Below are 17,976 nucleotides of genomic sequence, written 5' to 3' on the forward strand. Positions count from 1 at the left end.
GGGAATGCTCCTGGATTTTAACACAGATCAGACGCTGCTGTGTGCTGGTCAGCTTGTCCTAATGCTATGGGAAAAGCGGATGAGCCACGCTGTGTGCTGTTTTTAGAAACCCAGCCTTGTTCAAAGGAAAGCTGGGATCAGGCAACCTAAACAGGTAGTTATGACAAATTTCAGGCAGGAAAGAGGCTTCATTTGTGTTGGTAAAGGTTGTAATTTTAAGTGAAGTCAAGCGACTTTAAAACCATGGTACCCAGGAACTGTGCCGACTTGTGTGCCCTGGTTGGCATCAATTACAAACCTGTGCCCCCTGCATCCTTAAAGTACAGCTGATGTGTCTGCAGGGGAGACAAATGAGGAAAGAAGGAAACACAAATGCAAATCTTTTATGATCTTAACAGAGATTCATGTTCCTCATACAGCTTTTTAACTATATGCTACCCAAGTAGGTAAAATGCTTTTAGAGAAAAGTAAAGCCAGTCCCCAAACCAGGGTTTCTGATTACAGGATGTGGAGAAGTATAGATATCAGAGATCTTGCCCCAAAGTTTGAATCCCAAGTCTTCCCATTAACCAATCCCCATTAACTAAATGGCTTTTAGCTAAGCGTACAAACACGAAGCAAAAGATTCCAGTTGTGGTAATATTTGACTCATGCTGATAAAGCTCACCTCTGCCACTCCATGTGAAGAAATGACTAAGCAGTGATTTAACGATTTAAAGAGTTGAAAGGATGGGTCAGTGACAAAAAGGACTAACTTACGGAGACAAGCTTGGATTGCGTTAATTAAAAACAATTCTGTAGCAGATTTTCATGCAAGCTGTATGCCTTATAAAGGAGTTTTAATTTTGCACCATAACTGCTTATAAAGTTCAGTTTAAAAATAGCTACACTTTCAGAAGAATAAGTTATTTTATGCATTACTTACTTTGGATCTAGACAAATAAAGAAATATACTTGGCATCCTTGGCTTGAAGGGACTTTCAGTCAAGAGAGCATGCAGAACGTGCCCACATAAAGCCATCAGTGTAACAGTGTACTTCATGCGTCTTTGTCTTGTATGTACAAGCGTAACTACCCAAAGCTACATTTGTCAGTATTAGTTCGATACTAGAATAAGTTTATTGAATTGTGCCATAGAAAGTAAGAGGGCAAACACCTAGAAAAAGAGGGTTTGAGATGAGCAGACGCCACTGGGGGTGATTTCCAAGAGAAAGTTGAACTTGAAAAAGTGCCTGCAAATCATGCTTCCTCCCAGAACACTTCCGTGGTCCCCCCTCCCCACACTGTTGATCCCAAACACTGCCTCTGACTTTCAGAATTCTCCATGATCTGTCCCGAGTACCCAACCATTTCATGGTCCCTATTCATTTCCATTACACCGTCTTATGTCGACTGTGGCCTTAGTTTTGTCACCTCTGTAAATTGTGTGACCTTCAATAAGGCAAACCACTCCTTCAGTAGCTCAGTATCGCAGTCTCCTAAGCCATCATGTGAAGGGAGCCGGCTTTTCAAAGGCCTTCATCTGTCCTTATGTACAAAGCACTTCCTCTCATCTAATTCTCCCAACAGCCCTGTGAAGTGGAGAGGATCGGGATCATCCCAGGTTTTAGATGAGGACACCAGTCAACGTGCTTGTCTCCAAGTTCAGTGCTAATCCTTCAAGCCTGGAAATGTTAGGTGTTTTCTCTGTCTGGCTAGTTCTTGCCTCAGACCTTCACTGCTGTCTCTTCAAGTCCTGTCTATTCTTTAGAGAACAGTTTCATTCACATCTCTTCCCAAGACTACTCTGACTTTTATAGACACAAACCCTTCCCCAAGTTAGAGATAGAAACACAGGGTTTGGTACCACCCACCTCCCACCTTCCCCGCCCACCTGTCTGTCCATCCAGTCCTGCACTCCCCTGTGTGGTCCCTGAGCCTGACTCTCATCTCTGCCCCTGGGTAGTAAAACCTCAGAGGCCTGCCTGTGGCTTCTGTCCACGCTGCACTGTCCCAGCTCAAGAGGAGCCTGGGGAGCTCAGTCGCGAGAGGCTTGTGGGATTGTTGGGGTCAGACGGAGATAAGCTTAGCTGCCCTTGGCATGGAGTAGAGTAGGAGGAAAAACAGGAGTAAATCCAAGCAGCACTCAAGGCCAGAAGTCAAAGCGACCTTCAATAATGGTCAAATTAGGATCCACCCAACTGATAGTATCCCCAAACTGAGATTTTCTTTTTCGCTTTTTTCTCCCCCATATCACAACCTACACGTTCATGCCTGCACACGCACACCCGCAGACACACTCCCGAGAGCAAATCACAGTCCTTGTGCACCCTGGGGTGTTGTAAATACTGCTAAGTAAGCATTAGGCAGCCCTCCTGACCACAGCACAGGCTAGAAACCAGCGGCGTGGCCCTCCTCAGGTCGCCCTTCTGTGACGGTGTCTGCCGCTCACTAGTCCTCCTCCCAGTTAACTGAATCACTGAGCTTAGACCCCTCTTCGCCAGCGCCCATAAGAGGAGGCAACCCCCCACACAGCCCCTCGCTGGGCCCCGGCTCCTGGACAGCCAGCAGCAGGCAGACAGAGGACAGACCCGGGTGGCGGGTTTCATCCGCCGGTGGACTCGGCTCTAAGACTCGAGTCCGGGCGGCGGGAGAGCCCAGCGGGGAACGGCGTGGCCTCTAGAGTACGCCCCCGTGTGCGGGGCCTCTCATTACCAGCCGTGTGTCTCTCAGCCCTTAGTTTCCCAGTTCTCTCATGTGTCAATGCAGGTAACAACAGTGCCTGCCTTCCAGAGTTCTGGGGAGGAGTCTTTGAATTGAAAGGAGCGAGGCTTCTGCAGCAATCCCTGGCACAGAGCAAGTAACGAAGCGCCAGTTGCCGCGAGCTTTGTTTTTGCAGTTGTCTGTTACCATGACCATCGCGGTTTGAAGGAAGGAGTCTCGATGTGAGACTGGCGCTGTGAAGAGGGAGCAGGCTTTCCCCAGGGTGATAAAGAGAGATTTGGGCGCACACAAAGGTCAGCCCTTAAGCCCTTTTCCTCACCCATCGCCCACATCCGCAGACAAGTGCTTTGAAAGAGAAAGAATTCCCCCGAGACATACTGTTCCTTTCCTCTTGGTGACCTTGACTAGAGGAGCCGCCACACACTCTGAAGCAGCCACCTGCTCCTCTTCTCACCTATTCTCTCGACCAGGAAGAGGAAAGAAAAGAGCAAGAATATTGAAAAACAGTCAGGAGGTTCATTAAAGACATCTCAAAATAGACCAGACACACACACATACCCGGGAACTCGGTCAGAGTACTCACACGGGATTCTAAGCTGACTGATGAGTTTCCACGGAGAAGGTAGTTCAGGAGTCACAGATAGTTACAAGCCACCTTCTTTCTGTCACCAGGGGGAAGTCACCTCTTCTGCCCCCTGGCTCTTTCAGAGCAGTGACAACTTTTTTCAAGAGCCCAGTAAGGCTCTTTCTTTCAGAGGCTGTTTGGGTTCCTACCATCACATCCTAAGATTCTCATTTCTGGATACTTTTGCCAAAGAGGTCAGATGAAATGTCTCTTTCACCTTTAAAATGGGGAAAAAAGAAACCTCCTCCATGAGACAAGTCCCAGAGGAACACTTGAGGTTTGGGAACATTGCTGAGCCCAGGAAGACAGGAAGGCACCTTCAGGACAAATGAAGGGGAAGGTAGTCTGGGCAGGAGCAGAGCCCCGCCTGAGTGTGGAGGACTTCCTGCGTCTGGAAGGGGCTAGTAGGAGTGTGTTAAAAGATGGGTTGTCTGTGGTAGGAGAGGCAGGCGTTGGGGGAGAGAGCCCTTAAAGTAATCCCATAGTTGGTTCCAGGATGGCCCAGGCACAGAACAGAGTCAAGCAGTGCGAGTGATGCCCCCAGGGAAGCCCTCTTCCTCGGGTGGTCTGACCAGGTCTGACCAGGCACCTGGCCTTCTGGGATTTTCTCTGGCTACTTCGAGGATATTATCTGACTCTATTCAAACAGAGATTCCTAAAATAACTCTCCTCCATGGGCCTGGCAAGCATGTGCTGGGGTGGTTGGACCATAGCTGTGGTCATAAGAAGAGATGTTCGGGTGAGGCCTGGAGCCGAAGTTCCAAGAAGGACAGGTGGGGAGATGGGAAATTTCTTAGCACAGTGATTGGTCCCCAAACTGCCAGTTAGCTTTTTTTCTTTCTTTGCCAATATTATATTTAATCATTCAAAATTTTATTTAAAAAAGGATTGAAGTATCCACTATGGGCTAGAGACCATGCCTGGTGCTAAGACAGCAGGTAGAAGAGAAAGAGATGCAAGATGAGTATGGTTATGTCTGGGGGAGCTCATACACACAGCGCAAAGCGCTTAAGAGCAACAGACACAAGGAGCTGCTGAGAACACACAGAAACTCTACTTCTTGCTTGGGGGCATCAGGAGAGCTTTCCGAAGGTCGGTATTTAGTGGTCGTGTAGAAAGCGTAGGAGTTGGTCAAGCTGAGAAAAGGGCCAGGGAAGTAACCAGTAGATTAATGATTAAACATACAAACCCCAGGAAATAGTCCTGTTAGCTTAATCATTGACCAGATTGTAAAGCCTGCATCAAGCTCTTAAATCTGCCTGAGCCCTACCTGCCCATCCCTAAAATGGGACTAAACCTACTCATTCATAAAGAGAATTAAATGAGGTCATAGCTGTGAAGTTCTTGGCCCAGCGCTGGACCAAAGTAACCACTTGCAAGTGTAGACGAGGTTATTCTGTAGCCTGTTCTGGTTCTTTTGCTCTGAGTTGTTAGGAAAGTGGTGAAATGGCCCCCTGAGAAATCCCTGCCTTCGGAGAGGCCCAGCATTCAAGGAGGCTTTGGCTCCTAGCTTTACAACAACACTCTGGTCAGGCAGAACAGGTGGGCACAGGGGGATGTGCTAGCATCATGGAATATTCTTGCATTCCAGCTTCGAAAATACACAGAGACGTTTCCTCCAGTTCTCTCTTAATTTCTTCTGGTTCCAGGACCTTACAGCATGAGTCACACTGAGCCTGTAACCCACACATCCCAACCAGGAAGACTGGCATGGGCCACCTTCCCATCCCCCACTCCCAGGGCGCAGGCACCCCGCCTCCCTGACACTCCCCCCTTCACAGGACAGGGTCTCCCCGCCCCAGCCACCCCATCCTCGTTTTTTTGTTTTCTCTCCTGCCTCATCTCAAATGAAGAAAGACTAGGAGAAGAAGAGGAATATTTAACCAGAGCCCAGGGGGAAATGACATCTGTTCTCACAAGGAAGACATCGAGCCTTTTCCCTTACCATGTAAAGTTATGCTTGTGTTGGCTCAGCAACCCCCTCCGATGCTCAAGGGATGCCCTGAGGTGAGGAACTTTCCAGGGCAAGCTTGCCGGCTGCTTCTGAGGGTGGCAGCTGCTGTGAAGGGGAAATTGAGCTCAGGACCCAAGACCTCCTAGGCAGGGGGCCAATTAAGGTCTTCTAGTTCCAGAAGACCCTGGCCCCCACCGTGGCACTCTCCAAGGAGATCTAGGGGGTAGCAGAATAGTTCATAAGGTGGCCTAAATATTTAAGGACCGTCTATCTTCCCTCACAGGTTTTGGCCTCTGTTGGGGCTGTACCAACCCTCAGAAGTGGCCCTTTGCTCAGCTGCCCTCAAGGGCCCATGGGGGAAAAGTCACCTGCTAATTCCAGCTCAGGTCACACGGGCTGCCCTTTGTGAACAAGTAGGTGGCCTTGAAGAGCCCCACTTTTTTACATTTTTTATTGAGTTATATTCATTTTACAATGTTGTGTCAAATTCCAGTGTACAGCACAATTTTTCAGTTATACATGAACATACATATATTCATTGTCACATTTTTTTCTCTGTGAGCTACCACAAGACCTTGAGTATATTTCCCTGTGCTATACAGTATAATCTTGTTTATCTATTCTACATATGCCTGTCAGTGTCTACAAATTTTGAACTCCCAGTCTGTCCCTTCCCACCCGCTGCCCACTTGGCAACCACAAGTTTGTATTCTATGTCTATGAGTCTGTTTCTGTTTTGTATTTATCTTCTTTTTTTTTTAGATTCTACATATTAGAGATCTCATATGGTATTTTTCTTTCTCTTTTTTGAAGAGCCCCATTTGAAGACTGCCCTGACAGCCAGACAGTCACCAGTCACTTAGAGAGGAAGTGGATCACTCTATCACTCACCATTAAAAAAAAAAAAAAAAAAAAAAAAAACCAGCACTTGGGTTGGGAAACTGCCTGTTTTATCTTTAGTAAGAGGTGGTATATAAATATATTCAGTAAATCACAGAGTTGGAGGAGCTCCAACTACCTAGAATTACAGAAGAAACTGAAAAAAGTCAGACCTATGATTTCCTGCATTAAATGTATCCTGGGGCAAGAAAGAAGGGTCTTAAAGAGAAATCAACTATATTCTTTCTCTTCTCCCATTTATTTTTTTTGAAAGGGGGAAATTAAATTTAAAGATCAGTTTTCAAAACTGCTTCTAATTGCAATCACTATATCTTTTTGAATCTTGACAATATCCCCATCACCTTACCTGGCAGTAATAATCTCATTTCACAAGCTCTTAAAAGAGTTGTTAAGGGGCTTCAATGAACTTTGAATTGTTCTAATTTCAGCATAGTTTGGAGGCTGAGCAGCTAAGTGAAGCCTTTCAAAGTAGGAATAGAGGTTTCTCATAAGGGGATCCAACTTCGAACTTTACTTGATCCAGTCTGCATATTTGAGTATTCAGTGCCATAATTCTATCTTGACAGTAGTAAAAGGGGGAAGGAAAATGTACTGATAATAACCTGCATGGACATATCAAGGTCTGGTCTTAGTTTCTACATTTGCAGTACCTCCTTGGCTCTCTTTTAGAAATTATAACGAGTGAGGGCCTTCTCACTCTGGATGTTTGCCATAGCCTTCTTTCACCCAAAACTTTGGGGGAGTTACTAAAGAGTTAATGAGTAGACTGATTTTCGTCCTAGCTCTGCTCTAATTCCTTTGGTGGAAGGGCTCAAAAAAAAGAACAGTGTACAAAAACTATTTATAAGGTGGGGGAGGGAATAAAAGGAGAAATGGCAAAATAATCTACAAATGGTAAATCTCCAAAAATGTCAGGCGGACCCGTCACCTTTAAGATGCAGTCACAAGAGACGGGCACGGGTCCAGGAAGGTGTATTTGGATAGGACTTTGCCTTTGGCACAAGCATCTCGTTTAATTTTCTTAAAACTACATGGGAGGGTAGAACAGCTCTCCTTTCTCTGTCAGTGCAGGTGAGTGTTGGTCGACGGGGTTAAGTAAACAGCCCACGGTCACACAGCCAGTAATGATGGAACCACACTTGAATCCACATGGACTCCAGAGCTGATGCTCTTTCCAGTGTGTTTGACAGTCTCATTCATTTGTTGAAGCAGAAAATAATTTCTCAGTGGCCTGAAAGGGTACATGGGGTTCCTAATACCAACTTTAGTGCCAAAAAGTCACTTTAACTATTAGGGGACAAGAGCCCAATTGATTCTTGGCATTTCTGAAGTGAAATATAACTGAAACATACATATTATTAGTCACCAGCTCACACAAAAAGAGTGTTGTGCTTAGAAGTAGTAATCTCTGGAAGCAATATGGTTATTCTTACAAGACTACATGCTCAAAGCGTTTTTTTTTTTAACTGCCCATTAATAGTTACCTTTGGAACCAGATTTTTAAACTACACAATAAAACATTCATGTTGGACCTGGTTGTTTCTACAAACAACAAATAGTGTTACCTACCAGACTTGACCTTATTTTATGCACCAAACTTGACTTTATCCTCTACAAAATCAAATTCACCTATCAAGGATGAAAACTGAACACACCTCCCAAAGAGGCATTTGGTTTTTTTTTAATGCTTTGATTTGATGGCATCATTAAAGTTAATGCATCTCCTACCAAGATGACCCTTTTGAAATGGACGTGACTGATATAGTTGTGTGGTTCTGGTTTATTAAAAAGCCAACCAAATTATTTTGTCATGACACTTGAATAAAACATCCTAAGTCTTCCAGTATTTTGCAAGTGCTCGAAAGACAAGCTAGAGCATATAAAAGAAGAAACTAAGACGTCTGGAGATTTTAAATCCCTTACCCCTGCACACAGCAGCAACAGATTGGCAGCATTCTTAAAAAGATAATCAGATATTACTGTGGACTGTTTTCTGAACTCCAGGCCAGCCAAAAAGTCTTGATAGATATTGGCCATTTACCGGAATTAGCCTAGGCTGAGAAGCATTTTGGCAGCAGCGTTAAGCTCCAGGGTTTTGTCGCAGCATGATCTGAAATGAATACCCTTCCTTCATCTTCTTTCTGTGCCTTCTCTCCTTCACAGGCAGCATCGCGGCCATTACGGTGACAGTCATTGCTGTGGTGTTGCTGGTGTTTGGAGTGGCAGCATATCTAAAGATCAGGTAAGACACACTTCTGTCTTCTTTATCAAGAACAGAATTCCATTTTGTCGGGCTCCAGGCTGAGAGCAGTTGTGCTGAACACTTGTTTCTTGATAAGGACCTTAGCTCTCAGAAATACTGGCAGGGAAGTGAAAATGGCCAGTGTCCTCCCCCCTGGACAGAAATAGATGGGACAGTCGCTGCAAGTTGGCAGCAGAAGAAATAGTTGGAATATACAGCATGATGATGTAATGGAATGAGAATGAACCTGGAGGCAGGAGATGGGGACCTCAGACCTTTGCCCTTAACTCAGGCCCTCACCCTGAGAAAGCCACATGCCTCCTGAACCTCACCTGGTCTCATCTGTGAAATGGGAGAGACGGGTGGGCTCAGTGGCTTCTAAATACCGATGCTCTGAATGCTGATGTGGGGGGGGGGGGTGCCCAGTCTGTCAGAAGTTTCTAACTGCTTCTAAAGCAAAACGTTGAAAATATAAGGAAGGTGTACTGTTTTCGATAAAACTGATTTTTTTCCCCATGAGATTGTAGGCTTATATTTTTGGTTTTAAAATATCCTTTCTCTTATGAAAAGAAGGTGATCACAGACGGTGGCTGAGTTTTTACTTTCCTTAGCCAAAGAGAAAGTGGTAGTACTCTGTGAGTCCCCGACTTCTGTTGCCTACTGCTCTGTGAAATCCCAGACTCAAAAACCACATTCCTCACACCGAGTGTCCTTCCAGCTGTAAAATGCCAAGAGGCAAGTGGCCATCTGGTTGTCCAGGCTGTGCGGTGCCTGTAGTGAGGACAGGTGGCCGCCTGCTGCCGTGATGTGCACGGCCACTCCCTGACCCCCGCACATTGTCCTCCCAGCTGCAGGAGCCAGCTTTGTGGGAGCCCCTCTGACCTGTCACTCCTTCCCTCAAATGCCCAGTGGGTTCCCCTTCCCTTAGAATTAAATTGACCCCTCAGCCTGGCCCTGAGTTCCTTCTTGGACCCGCCCTGCCCACCTCTTCTTGCTCATCACACATTTCTCTCTGTTAACCACCGCGCCACAGTCACCCTGGCTTTCTGTCCAACATTAGAACGCACCAGGTTCTCTGTCTGTCCAGGTCCTCGGTTCTTGTTGGTCCCCTCGCTGGGACGCTCTTCTCCGAGCTCTCCCCCGTGCACGGCTTCCAGGTTACATCCTCCAGGAGACTTCTCCTCCGGTCTGGGACTCTCTTAGTGCCCCAGTGAGTTTCATCCTGGCTATTATCATTGTCTATGCTTTTTATTTGTTTTCTTCTATATTTGCTTGCTTGTCTGTTGTCTCTTCTCCCCACAAAAATGTAAGCTGAGTGAGGATCCGGAATTTATCTGTGAGCACGGTGTTGGTACAAAGAAGATGCTCAACACATTGAATAAATGAACAACTGGACGTAGAACACAATCATCCAGGCACCCTCACCACACACACGCACACTCCCAACTTTTTCTCGTCACAGCTATGCTTCTTCCTCGAGGAGCGTGTCCTGGTTCCCCACGTGGAGCACATGTATTTAGGGTTTCATCTCCCGTGCACACGTCCCCTTTGCTGCCCTCTCTCATCTCCTCCAGTCACCCTCACCCAGACCAGCACCCACTTGGGAACACCCTCCTTCCCTTTTATCTCCTTCCATCTTTTGCTCTACATGTGAACCAGACCAATCTAATGCTGTGTCAAGTGTGAGTGCCTTGTAATATCACTGCTATCTAAGGGACAGAGGACAGGAAAGCCAGCTTTCAAAGAGAAAGTGGAATTAAAGTGCCAGCATTACCTGTATCTTTTATAAAAGGATCCAGAGGTCTTCAAATTAAAACAAACAAACAAAGAGAAAAACTTTCTCTTCATCAAGTCTATATTTCCTTGAGCATCAGCTTTATGAATTATCTCTTACTGAAAGCTACCCTTTTCCATCTGGCTTGATTACTAGTTCATCACCGTGGATGCACTATGTTTAATTCTGAGTTAAAGTTGGCTTCTATGAACTTGTCTGGGTACCTCACTCCCACTTTGCAGCAGAATTTCTCTCTGTGTTTGGGAGATGGGTGGGGGGTGGGGAGCAGCATTGCTTAGAAAAAAGAGCATCTGGGGAAACATCAGAGTCATTCTGGAATCACCAGTGGTGAGTTTCTGAAGGGCTAGGTCACCAAAAATACGACCTCCATGGTGTGTGGAGCAAAATAGAAACACTTCACTCTCGCCACACACTTGCCAAAAATGATGTTAAAATAACCTCAGGACCCTTCCTCTTGACTCCAGCAAGAATTCAAGTTTACCACCTGAAGCCTACCCATGACTACAGATAGGCAGACTAGAACAGTGACTAAGAATTCAGACTCCAGAAGCAGGGAGACCTCAGTTCGAATCCCAGCTCTACTGCTTTCTGGAAGTTTCTACCATCACCTGGGTGTGTGACAGAGTTTCACAAACCCTCACATCCCTCCCCTGAAAGATAAGGGCCATCGTTTTAACTACCTGGTTAAAAACCATTGTTAGGAGGATTAATGGACACTGCTTCCCAAGTACCTAGCTCTGCCACCACCATCATTATCATCACTGTCATCCAAATGGTCAGCTGGGAGGGACCCAGTAGGCCAGGTGCTCAATAGACAGTGACAGCGATAGCCATGTGCCAGGCACTCTTCTAAGCAATGAGGTCACATCGGTGATGAGACACAGTCCTGCCATCTCAGAACTTACTGGTTTGGAAAATTTTGTTAGCAGGCCATTAAAATCCGTTCTAATGAGTGCTGGTTAAAATTGCAGAACATTTTATTTTAAAAATTTAAAGCATGTTTTTTCTCCAAGCATTCTCAACACTAGGTAAATTCAGTGAATGACTAAATCGAGCTAGTCATTGTTTCTCTCCCCTATAGTGCAGGTCCTCCCTCTTAATGTAGAAAGGCCCCCATTGGTACAAGAGTGATACTTATCTTTGGCACTACAAACTTAAGGATGGGTAAAGTGATCAGATCCCTGTTTAGAAACCCCCTAAGGAAAACCCCTTTCTGCTGCTCTGTTAGTTATTTCTGAAAAAGGAAGCATAAGGAGGTTAATAACTCTCATGAAACTTAAGGCTGTGCTGAAACCCCTTCAAGTGTTATTTTACCAGATTCTTGGAAAGCCCCACTTAATCGCTCATCAAAAATACATTTGGCTCAATTGACAAAAGTGCATGCATGCGTGTGTGTGTGTGTGTGTGTGTGTGTGTGTCTGTGTACCTAGAGTTGAATTTTGCCTTGCCTGGAAATGTGTTTGATTCCTATTGTCCCGGACTTCTGAGAACAATAACATGACAAGAGGTATGTTGTCTGTGGTTTTTTTAGCTCACTTGGCTGGAGCAGCAAGTGACTGAAACACAGCCCACGAGGGAAGCATTAGCTTCTGGCCCACAACCATGGGCTATCGCCCGGGCCCAGCCAATGTCCTGGCAAATGCACAGAATAGTCCACTTGAAAGGACAGCTTCACAACCAGAAAAACGGTGCTCCTTGCAAGCTCTGCTAACAGTGGCTCAGGAGTTTTATCTTTACCCAAATTCAGGTTCCCTCTGAAGGTGTCGGTAAATGCATTACCTGTCTGTTTTTACACTCCTACTCTTCTGGGCCCCGTGACCCCTAGTTTTGTCACAGCTTCTCCTGCCTGGAGAGCCACATCTTTCTGTAACCTGAGCCACTTTGGGATGCAATTTATGAAAAATGAACAGCCCTGAACCTTCCAGGGCTCTTTTCTACTCCGTCTCCCCCTACCCCACAACACCCACTGTCGCCAGGGGAGGAAAGTGGCCTCGGCAATCAGGTTCGATACTGCCCCTTCTACTTATTATTTAGGTGGCCTTGGGCAAATTATAATCTCCCTGATCCTTAATGTCTTCACTTGCAAAAATAAAGCTGCTAATACCTATCTGTCACAGTTGTCCAGAAGATGAGATGAAGTCATGAATGTAGAAAGATAGCTCACGGTGGTTAAGGACATGGACCAGAGGGCAAGTTTATTCATCCCTCTGTGTTCAGTGTCTTTGTTTGTAAAATGGGACTAGAATACTGATCCCTAACTCAGGACTGTTTGTGAGGATTAAGTTATGACGCAGATAAACATTCAGTGCTGGGGCTGAGGTGGAGGTGATGGAAGAGCTAACTGCTGTCAGCGTTGTAATTGTCATCGTGGGCTTCCAGCTTAGGCACTCCGTAAAATGGTAGCCGCCAGCAGCCCCACTCCACAGGCATCAGGGATTCAAAGGAAGAAGGAGAGGAGGAGGAAGAGGATACAGCAGCTCAGTTTTCGAATTGTGTATCGACGCGCAGACTTCTGTGTTCCATCTTGGCAGTTTCAATTGTGCTTCTTCTGCACGCATGTTATACATTCACTGATAGAAACTATCTCTGAGAAATCTTTATTCCAGCACTTGTTTGCAACCTTAAAAAAAAGTAAAGGTCCGCCTGCCTCTAGCAGAAGGGTGTCTTTAATTAGTGATGATAGAAGAATGAGGTAAGTCGGGTTTGTTGTGTTGAAATTGGCTCAAAACTGTTGATAATCTCCTGGGCAGGAGACCGTATCTGCTGTCACCAGCAGTGTGGATGCTGCTATAATTAGGTGTGCTGGTAACCCAGGCAGATAACGTGGCTGTTCCCCTCACAAAAATAAATGTGATCTTGACGTATAGACACAATAGAGCCTGGTTCTTAAGACATCTTGTTAGAAGTCATCTGTTTTGCTTCAAGCCTTCTAGCGATCATGTTTTATACAACTGGATTCCTTCTGGTTGTTGTCAGGTTTAAAAAGTAGTCCCATGAAGAGCCAGCCATGAAGTCTAAGATCTTCTAGAGTTTGGTAGCTACAGGTTTGCTTCTTCAGGTTAGCCTTGGGTGTTCTATAGGTCTAGATGGCTGGATTCTCTACCTCAGTGGTTCTCAAACTTCTATGTGCATAAGACTCAATGGGCATGTGTACTACAAACCCACTTTCCTGGGTCTCAGCCCCATAGATTCTGACTCAGTGTGTCAAGATGGGTGATACCAGTGCTGCTGGTCCGAGGACCAGACTTTGAGGAACCCTTCCATACCCTGCTCTCACCCCCCAACACTCCAAATACGCACTTGGCTCTAAAGCTTCCCAGGTATAATGCCCCAGTGTTTCATGCCTTTGTTGCTTTGAACGTGTGGATCCCTCTGTTGGAGGTAATTGGTTCATTCTTTTTTATCTGGCTAATTCCAAATTGTCTAGCTCAAAAGAGATCCTCTCTGGGAACCCCCCACCCCCACCCCCACCCCGCCACCATCTCCACCGTTGAGTCTCATGCTGCATGGGCTTCCTTTGTCCCATTCACCTCCAAGTACTGGAATCGTCACATCCTCCGCCAGTGTCCTCCACTAGAAGGACAGAAAGCCCCTGGCGATACCTGACATGTAATAGTTGCTTTATAGACATTTTCTTGCTTAGTGGATTCTTCTGGGTCAGAAACTTTGGGGTGTGGCAGCAATATTGTGTTATTCCAAATCAAGAGAAACTAGGTTTAGAGGAGGAGAAGCCATGGGAATCTGTTAAACCATAGACTTCCTTCTAGTTACCTCGTGACTCTGAACTTGTTTACAAATAGGCAGGTGTTCCAGTGTGCAGGCCTTTTCTGTGTTGAATGTCTGCCTGTACAATACTGGCAGATAATTTTTAAATATAAAATAAACAATTTGTAGCTGCCCCTTCAAAGTAAAGGTGATTATTTAGTGACAAAATTTTAAGTAATGGCTTTTTAAAAGAAACCCAGCCCATGGAAAAAGCACTTTGAAAATGAATGTTTGGAAATGTTTCCATCCTTGAGATTTTGGCAGAGAAAAGACAGAACTGATGGGATTCTTGCATTATGATACTCATTCAGTCACTAACTTGCTGTGGTTAACTGTGGGCAAATAAATTCACCACTAGTGGTCACATTTTTCTTAGCTTCAAAATTATGGTTCACAATGTTAATTTCTTAGTTTTGACTAATGTGCCCTGGTTATGTAAGCTGTTAACATCAAGGGGAGCTGGGTGAAGGACTTATGGGAATTCTTTGTACTATTTTTGGAATTTTTCTATAAGTCTAAAATCATCTCAAAATAGAAAGTTTATTTTTTTAATTATAATTCAACAGCTACCACACAGCTGTGTTTGCTTCTGCTGCAGTGCCTTTGCACATGCTGTTCTCCCCACCTTGTAGGGTCTGTCTCAGGCATCCACATGGCTCATCTGCATCTGCTTTATATGTCTGCTCAAATGACATCTTAGTGAAACGTTTCCTGATCAGCTCCCATATGGAGCTCCTCATTCCCCTTTCTTGCACTATTTTCCTCCATTGCATTTATTACCATCTGCCATATTATTTTTCATGTCTTATTTGTGTCTGCCCTCACTAGAATGTAAGCTCCCTTAGAACAGAGATTTTGGTCTTTTAGTTCACTGGAGTATTCCCCAAGCCCCAGAATAAGGCCTGATCAATGGCAATTTTTCAATGAATAAATGAAAGAAGCCAGGCAGGGAAATGACAATGAGGAAAAGAAAGTCACCATCAGAAACAAGGGAGACAGTGACAGCTGCTCCACACCAGCTTTACTAATGGATGGTAAGAGTCGAAGGCTTAATGACTAATGACTAACATGCTGCAAGTTTAGCTGTGTTTTACCAGCACCAAGCCATATCTTAGTCATCTTTATGTCTCTCCTTCTTAGCACATAATAAGCACTAGTGATTGAATGGCAAGACTCACTTGACTTTGGGAGGAGAAGCAATAAACAAAGGTGGAGACTCAACGGAGAACTTGGGTTGACCCTGACAAAGGGGAAGGCATTTTCTGAAATATGTTGGTTTCACCATTAAAAAAGTAAAACACCTCATTCATTTTCAAAGACAGTTGAGTTCTATTAAGTACTTATGCTGTAACTATCTTAAAATAGGTACCATTTCACAGTTGTGGGGAAGGCCTCAAACCGCAAATGTCACCACCACGTATACTGTTTGTCACCAACAAGGCATCACCAGTTGGAGCAGAGGCTAGTGGGGAGATTTGCTTTGTTAGAGCAAAGCCACTTGAGAAGAAAGCAATAAGGGAAGGGCTTCACATCAGTCATTGCCTATTTTATCCCCTCGGGTTCTGCTTTGAGCTAACTAAGCTGTACGACACAGCAGAACATCGTTGACAGTCAGCACAGTGCCATTGATCTACAGGGACTGTGAGCCTATGCTGAGTGCTTTAAAGCCATGTCATCGCATGGGAGAAACTTAGCTATAATTCTCTTTCTCCTTCCTATCTTTAAGATGAAAATGGTGGCTTTGGCCCTTTCTGTTCTTTAAGACAGTATTTTCACTTTGCCACAGTTATAGTTCACCATGAATTGCCACAGTCCATACTAATCCCTGCTGGTATTGACCAAGTATATTCAGTGTATTTACTCTGTGTACTGTTTTTTATGCTACTAGATGTAAGCAGTTGTCATCAAGTATTTTTTTTAAATACCATTGCATTAACAACAACCTATCAGACACTCAGAAAATTAGAAGCAAAGTAAGACATAGTCTACCCAGGAGGTTTACCATCTAAGGGATCCAAAACACAGCAAATGGAAAACTTAGCTATGCTAGATGGCGCCAGTCTTTGTGAAGAAACTGAGTAAACAAAACTGCTTTGACCTGATGATGATGTCATTTGCACACATTGCTATTCGGATTGAAATTAGATGAAGCAGCATTGCAGGACCAAGCCAGCAGACCTCAGTTTTAGTACCAGCGCTACCATTAAATCACAGTGACAGTCTTCCAGCTCCTTTGAGCCAAACTCCATCTTCCTAATCTTTAGAATAGTTTTTTTCACCTCTTTAGACTCTGCAAATACCAATCTGAAAAACTCCCCCATATTCATCTAAAACATTCCATGATTTAAGAAGTTCTGATCTAGAGAGACAGTTTAAAGTGATCATTAATCATTCTCTCTTTACCCCCCCCCCCCAACACACACACACAAAGTGTGTCTGTCTTGCTCTTTCTAGAGTATTGCAGGATTTACCCAACCTGGCTTGAATCCCAGCACACCCCATTCTTCTTGTTGAGGCTTGTTAATCTATTAAAACAAGGCCTATGGGTTCAGTACCTTCCCCAGTTTAGTTTATCTATAGCTCTTGCTTTGTTTTCTTCATTTATTAGTATTTTGCTCAGCTCGCTCTTCATTCAAATGAGAAGGCAAAGAAAACCAAAAGTTCCATCTTCTTCCTTCGTCTTACGAGTGCTTGTGTAGTGCACACTACATCTCTTATAATTCAGCAGATCCAGGTACAGCCCTGATCAAATAGTCTTGCCCACAATAACCATAAGCAGTAAAACCTGATGACTGGAAGATTTTTAATCCTCTAACCCCACTCTGGCATGATAATCATTTTTTTTAAATTATACTCACTTCTCACTGAGTAGCCTTCTTTGTTATTTGCAAATCTGCCATGTGCTTGTGTAAGTTTCATTCTAATAAAAATTAAAAAGCAATGTTGGCCAACATTTGTTGTGCATTCACTATGTGCCAGGTCTTTTATATGCATTACCTCATTTAATCCATCCAACAATCCTAAAGCAATTTTTTGTTCATTTGTCTTATAGATGAAAAAGCAGGGGGTTTAAAGTATATTCAAGGACATATATCTATAGGCCCAACTGACATTTTGTGGGAATAAAATTATATGATAGATATAAAAACACTGTGAGAAGTTAAATTACCACACCAAGGTGACGCAGGAGTGTCCTATCAACACAGGAACACATTTATTAGCCTGGCCAGGCTCGCCACAGTAAGTCACGCTGAAATTGAGGCTGAGCTCCAGTCTTGTAATCCCTAGGTTTTTACTTGTTTATTCTATAGCTTCCATTTCTCAACCTTCCTGTTAAAGGATTTGATTGGAATTAGAGGTTTTAAGAGTAGAAGGAGTGTTGGCAGTGAATGGGCAGTGACTCATTTACCAGAACTGGCCTCCACTATTCCTGTTGATCAGAAGATCAGTGGTGTGTTATTTGTGACCTCGTTCCTCCTCATACCCACAGAAATGGATGTGGGTCTTTAGGGAAAACAGACTATATTGTGGGACATCCTCAAGTTCCCAGGTGTATAGACTGGGTCCACTGAGCCAGTCTTCAGGACAGAAATCAGAAATTTGAAGGCTAAAAGTCTAAAGCCAGCACATCAAAGGTCTAACACTTTTCAACAGATCATCTTTTTTCAGATACCTAACAGATGTAAATACACTTCAGAAGAGTGACAGTAATTACTTTAGCAACAGACAGAACTATATAGCAAAAAAAAAAAAAAAGAAAGAAATTGAAGAGAATATCTAACAAATGCTTTTTGTGCCTCTCAACTTGTGTTTTCATCTTGTTGAATTTTCATATGTAGGTAAGAAAACATTAGGGGAAGTGGGTATGTTTATATCTGTCCTGTATATAGCATACCTGACTCCCTGTGACAAGGTGTAGAAATTCACTAGCCAGCGTGAACCTCAGAGGCACCAGGTGCTCGTTCTATGCTGTTCTCCTAATCCTGTCATGA

The 17,976-nt window shown here is 44.4% G+C and overlaps 1 protein-coding gene and 1 long non-coding RNA gene across 3 annotated transcripts in view; one reads left to right on the forward strand and one right to left on the reverse strand.

The window, feature by feature from the left end:
- PARM1 (prostate androgen-regulated mucin-like protein 1) overlaps positions 1-17,976 on the forward strand; it is a 99,872-nt gene that overhangs the window by 76,078 nt on the left and 5,818 nt on the right. Inside the window, exon 3 of the mRNA XM_031470711.2 lies at positions 8,346-8,424. Within this exon, the coding sequence (XP_031326571.1) occupies positions 8,346-8,424 (79 nt within the window). The remainder of the gene's footprint in view (positions 1-8,345; positions 8,425-17,976) is intronic.
- LOC135321223 (uncharacterized) overlaps positions 1-17,976 on the reverse strand; it is a 29,904-nt gene that overhangs the window by 4,894 nt on the left and 7,034 nt on the right. The window contains exons 1-2 of one of the 2 annotated variants that reach the window (XR_010380791.1): positions 5,274-6,164; positions 3,082-3,157 (exon numbers count right to left, since the gene is read on the reverse strand). The exons of the other annotated variant lie outside the window; for it this stretch is intronic. This is a non-coding gene — a long non-coding RNA (uncharacterized LOC135321223). Of the gene's footprint in view, positions 1-3,081; positions 3,158-5,273; positions 6,165-17,976 lie in introns of those variants that run through there. 2 annotated transcript variants of the gene reach the window in all.

This window comes from Camelus dromedarius, chromosome 1, assembly GCF_036321535.1.
Source record: "Camelus dromedarius isolate mCamDro1 chromosome 1, mCamDro1.pat, whole genome shotgun sequence".
Taxonomy (NCBI): Eukaryota; Metazoa; Chordata; class Mammalia; order Artiodactyla; family Camelidae; genus Camelus; species Camelus dromedarius.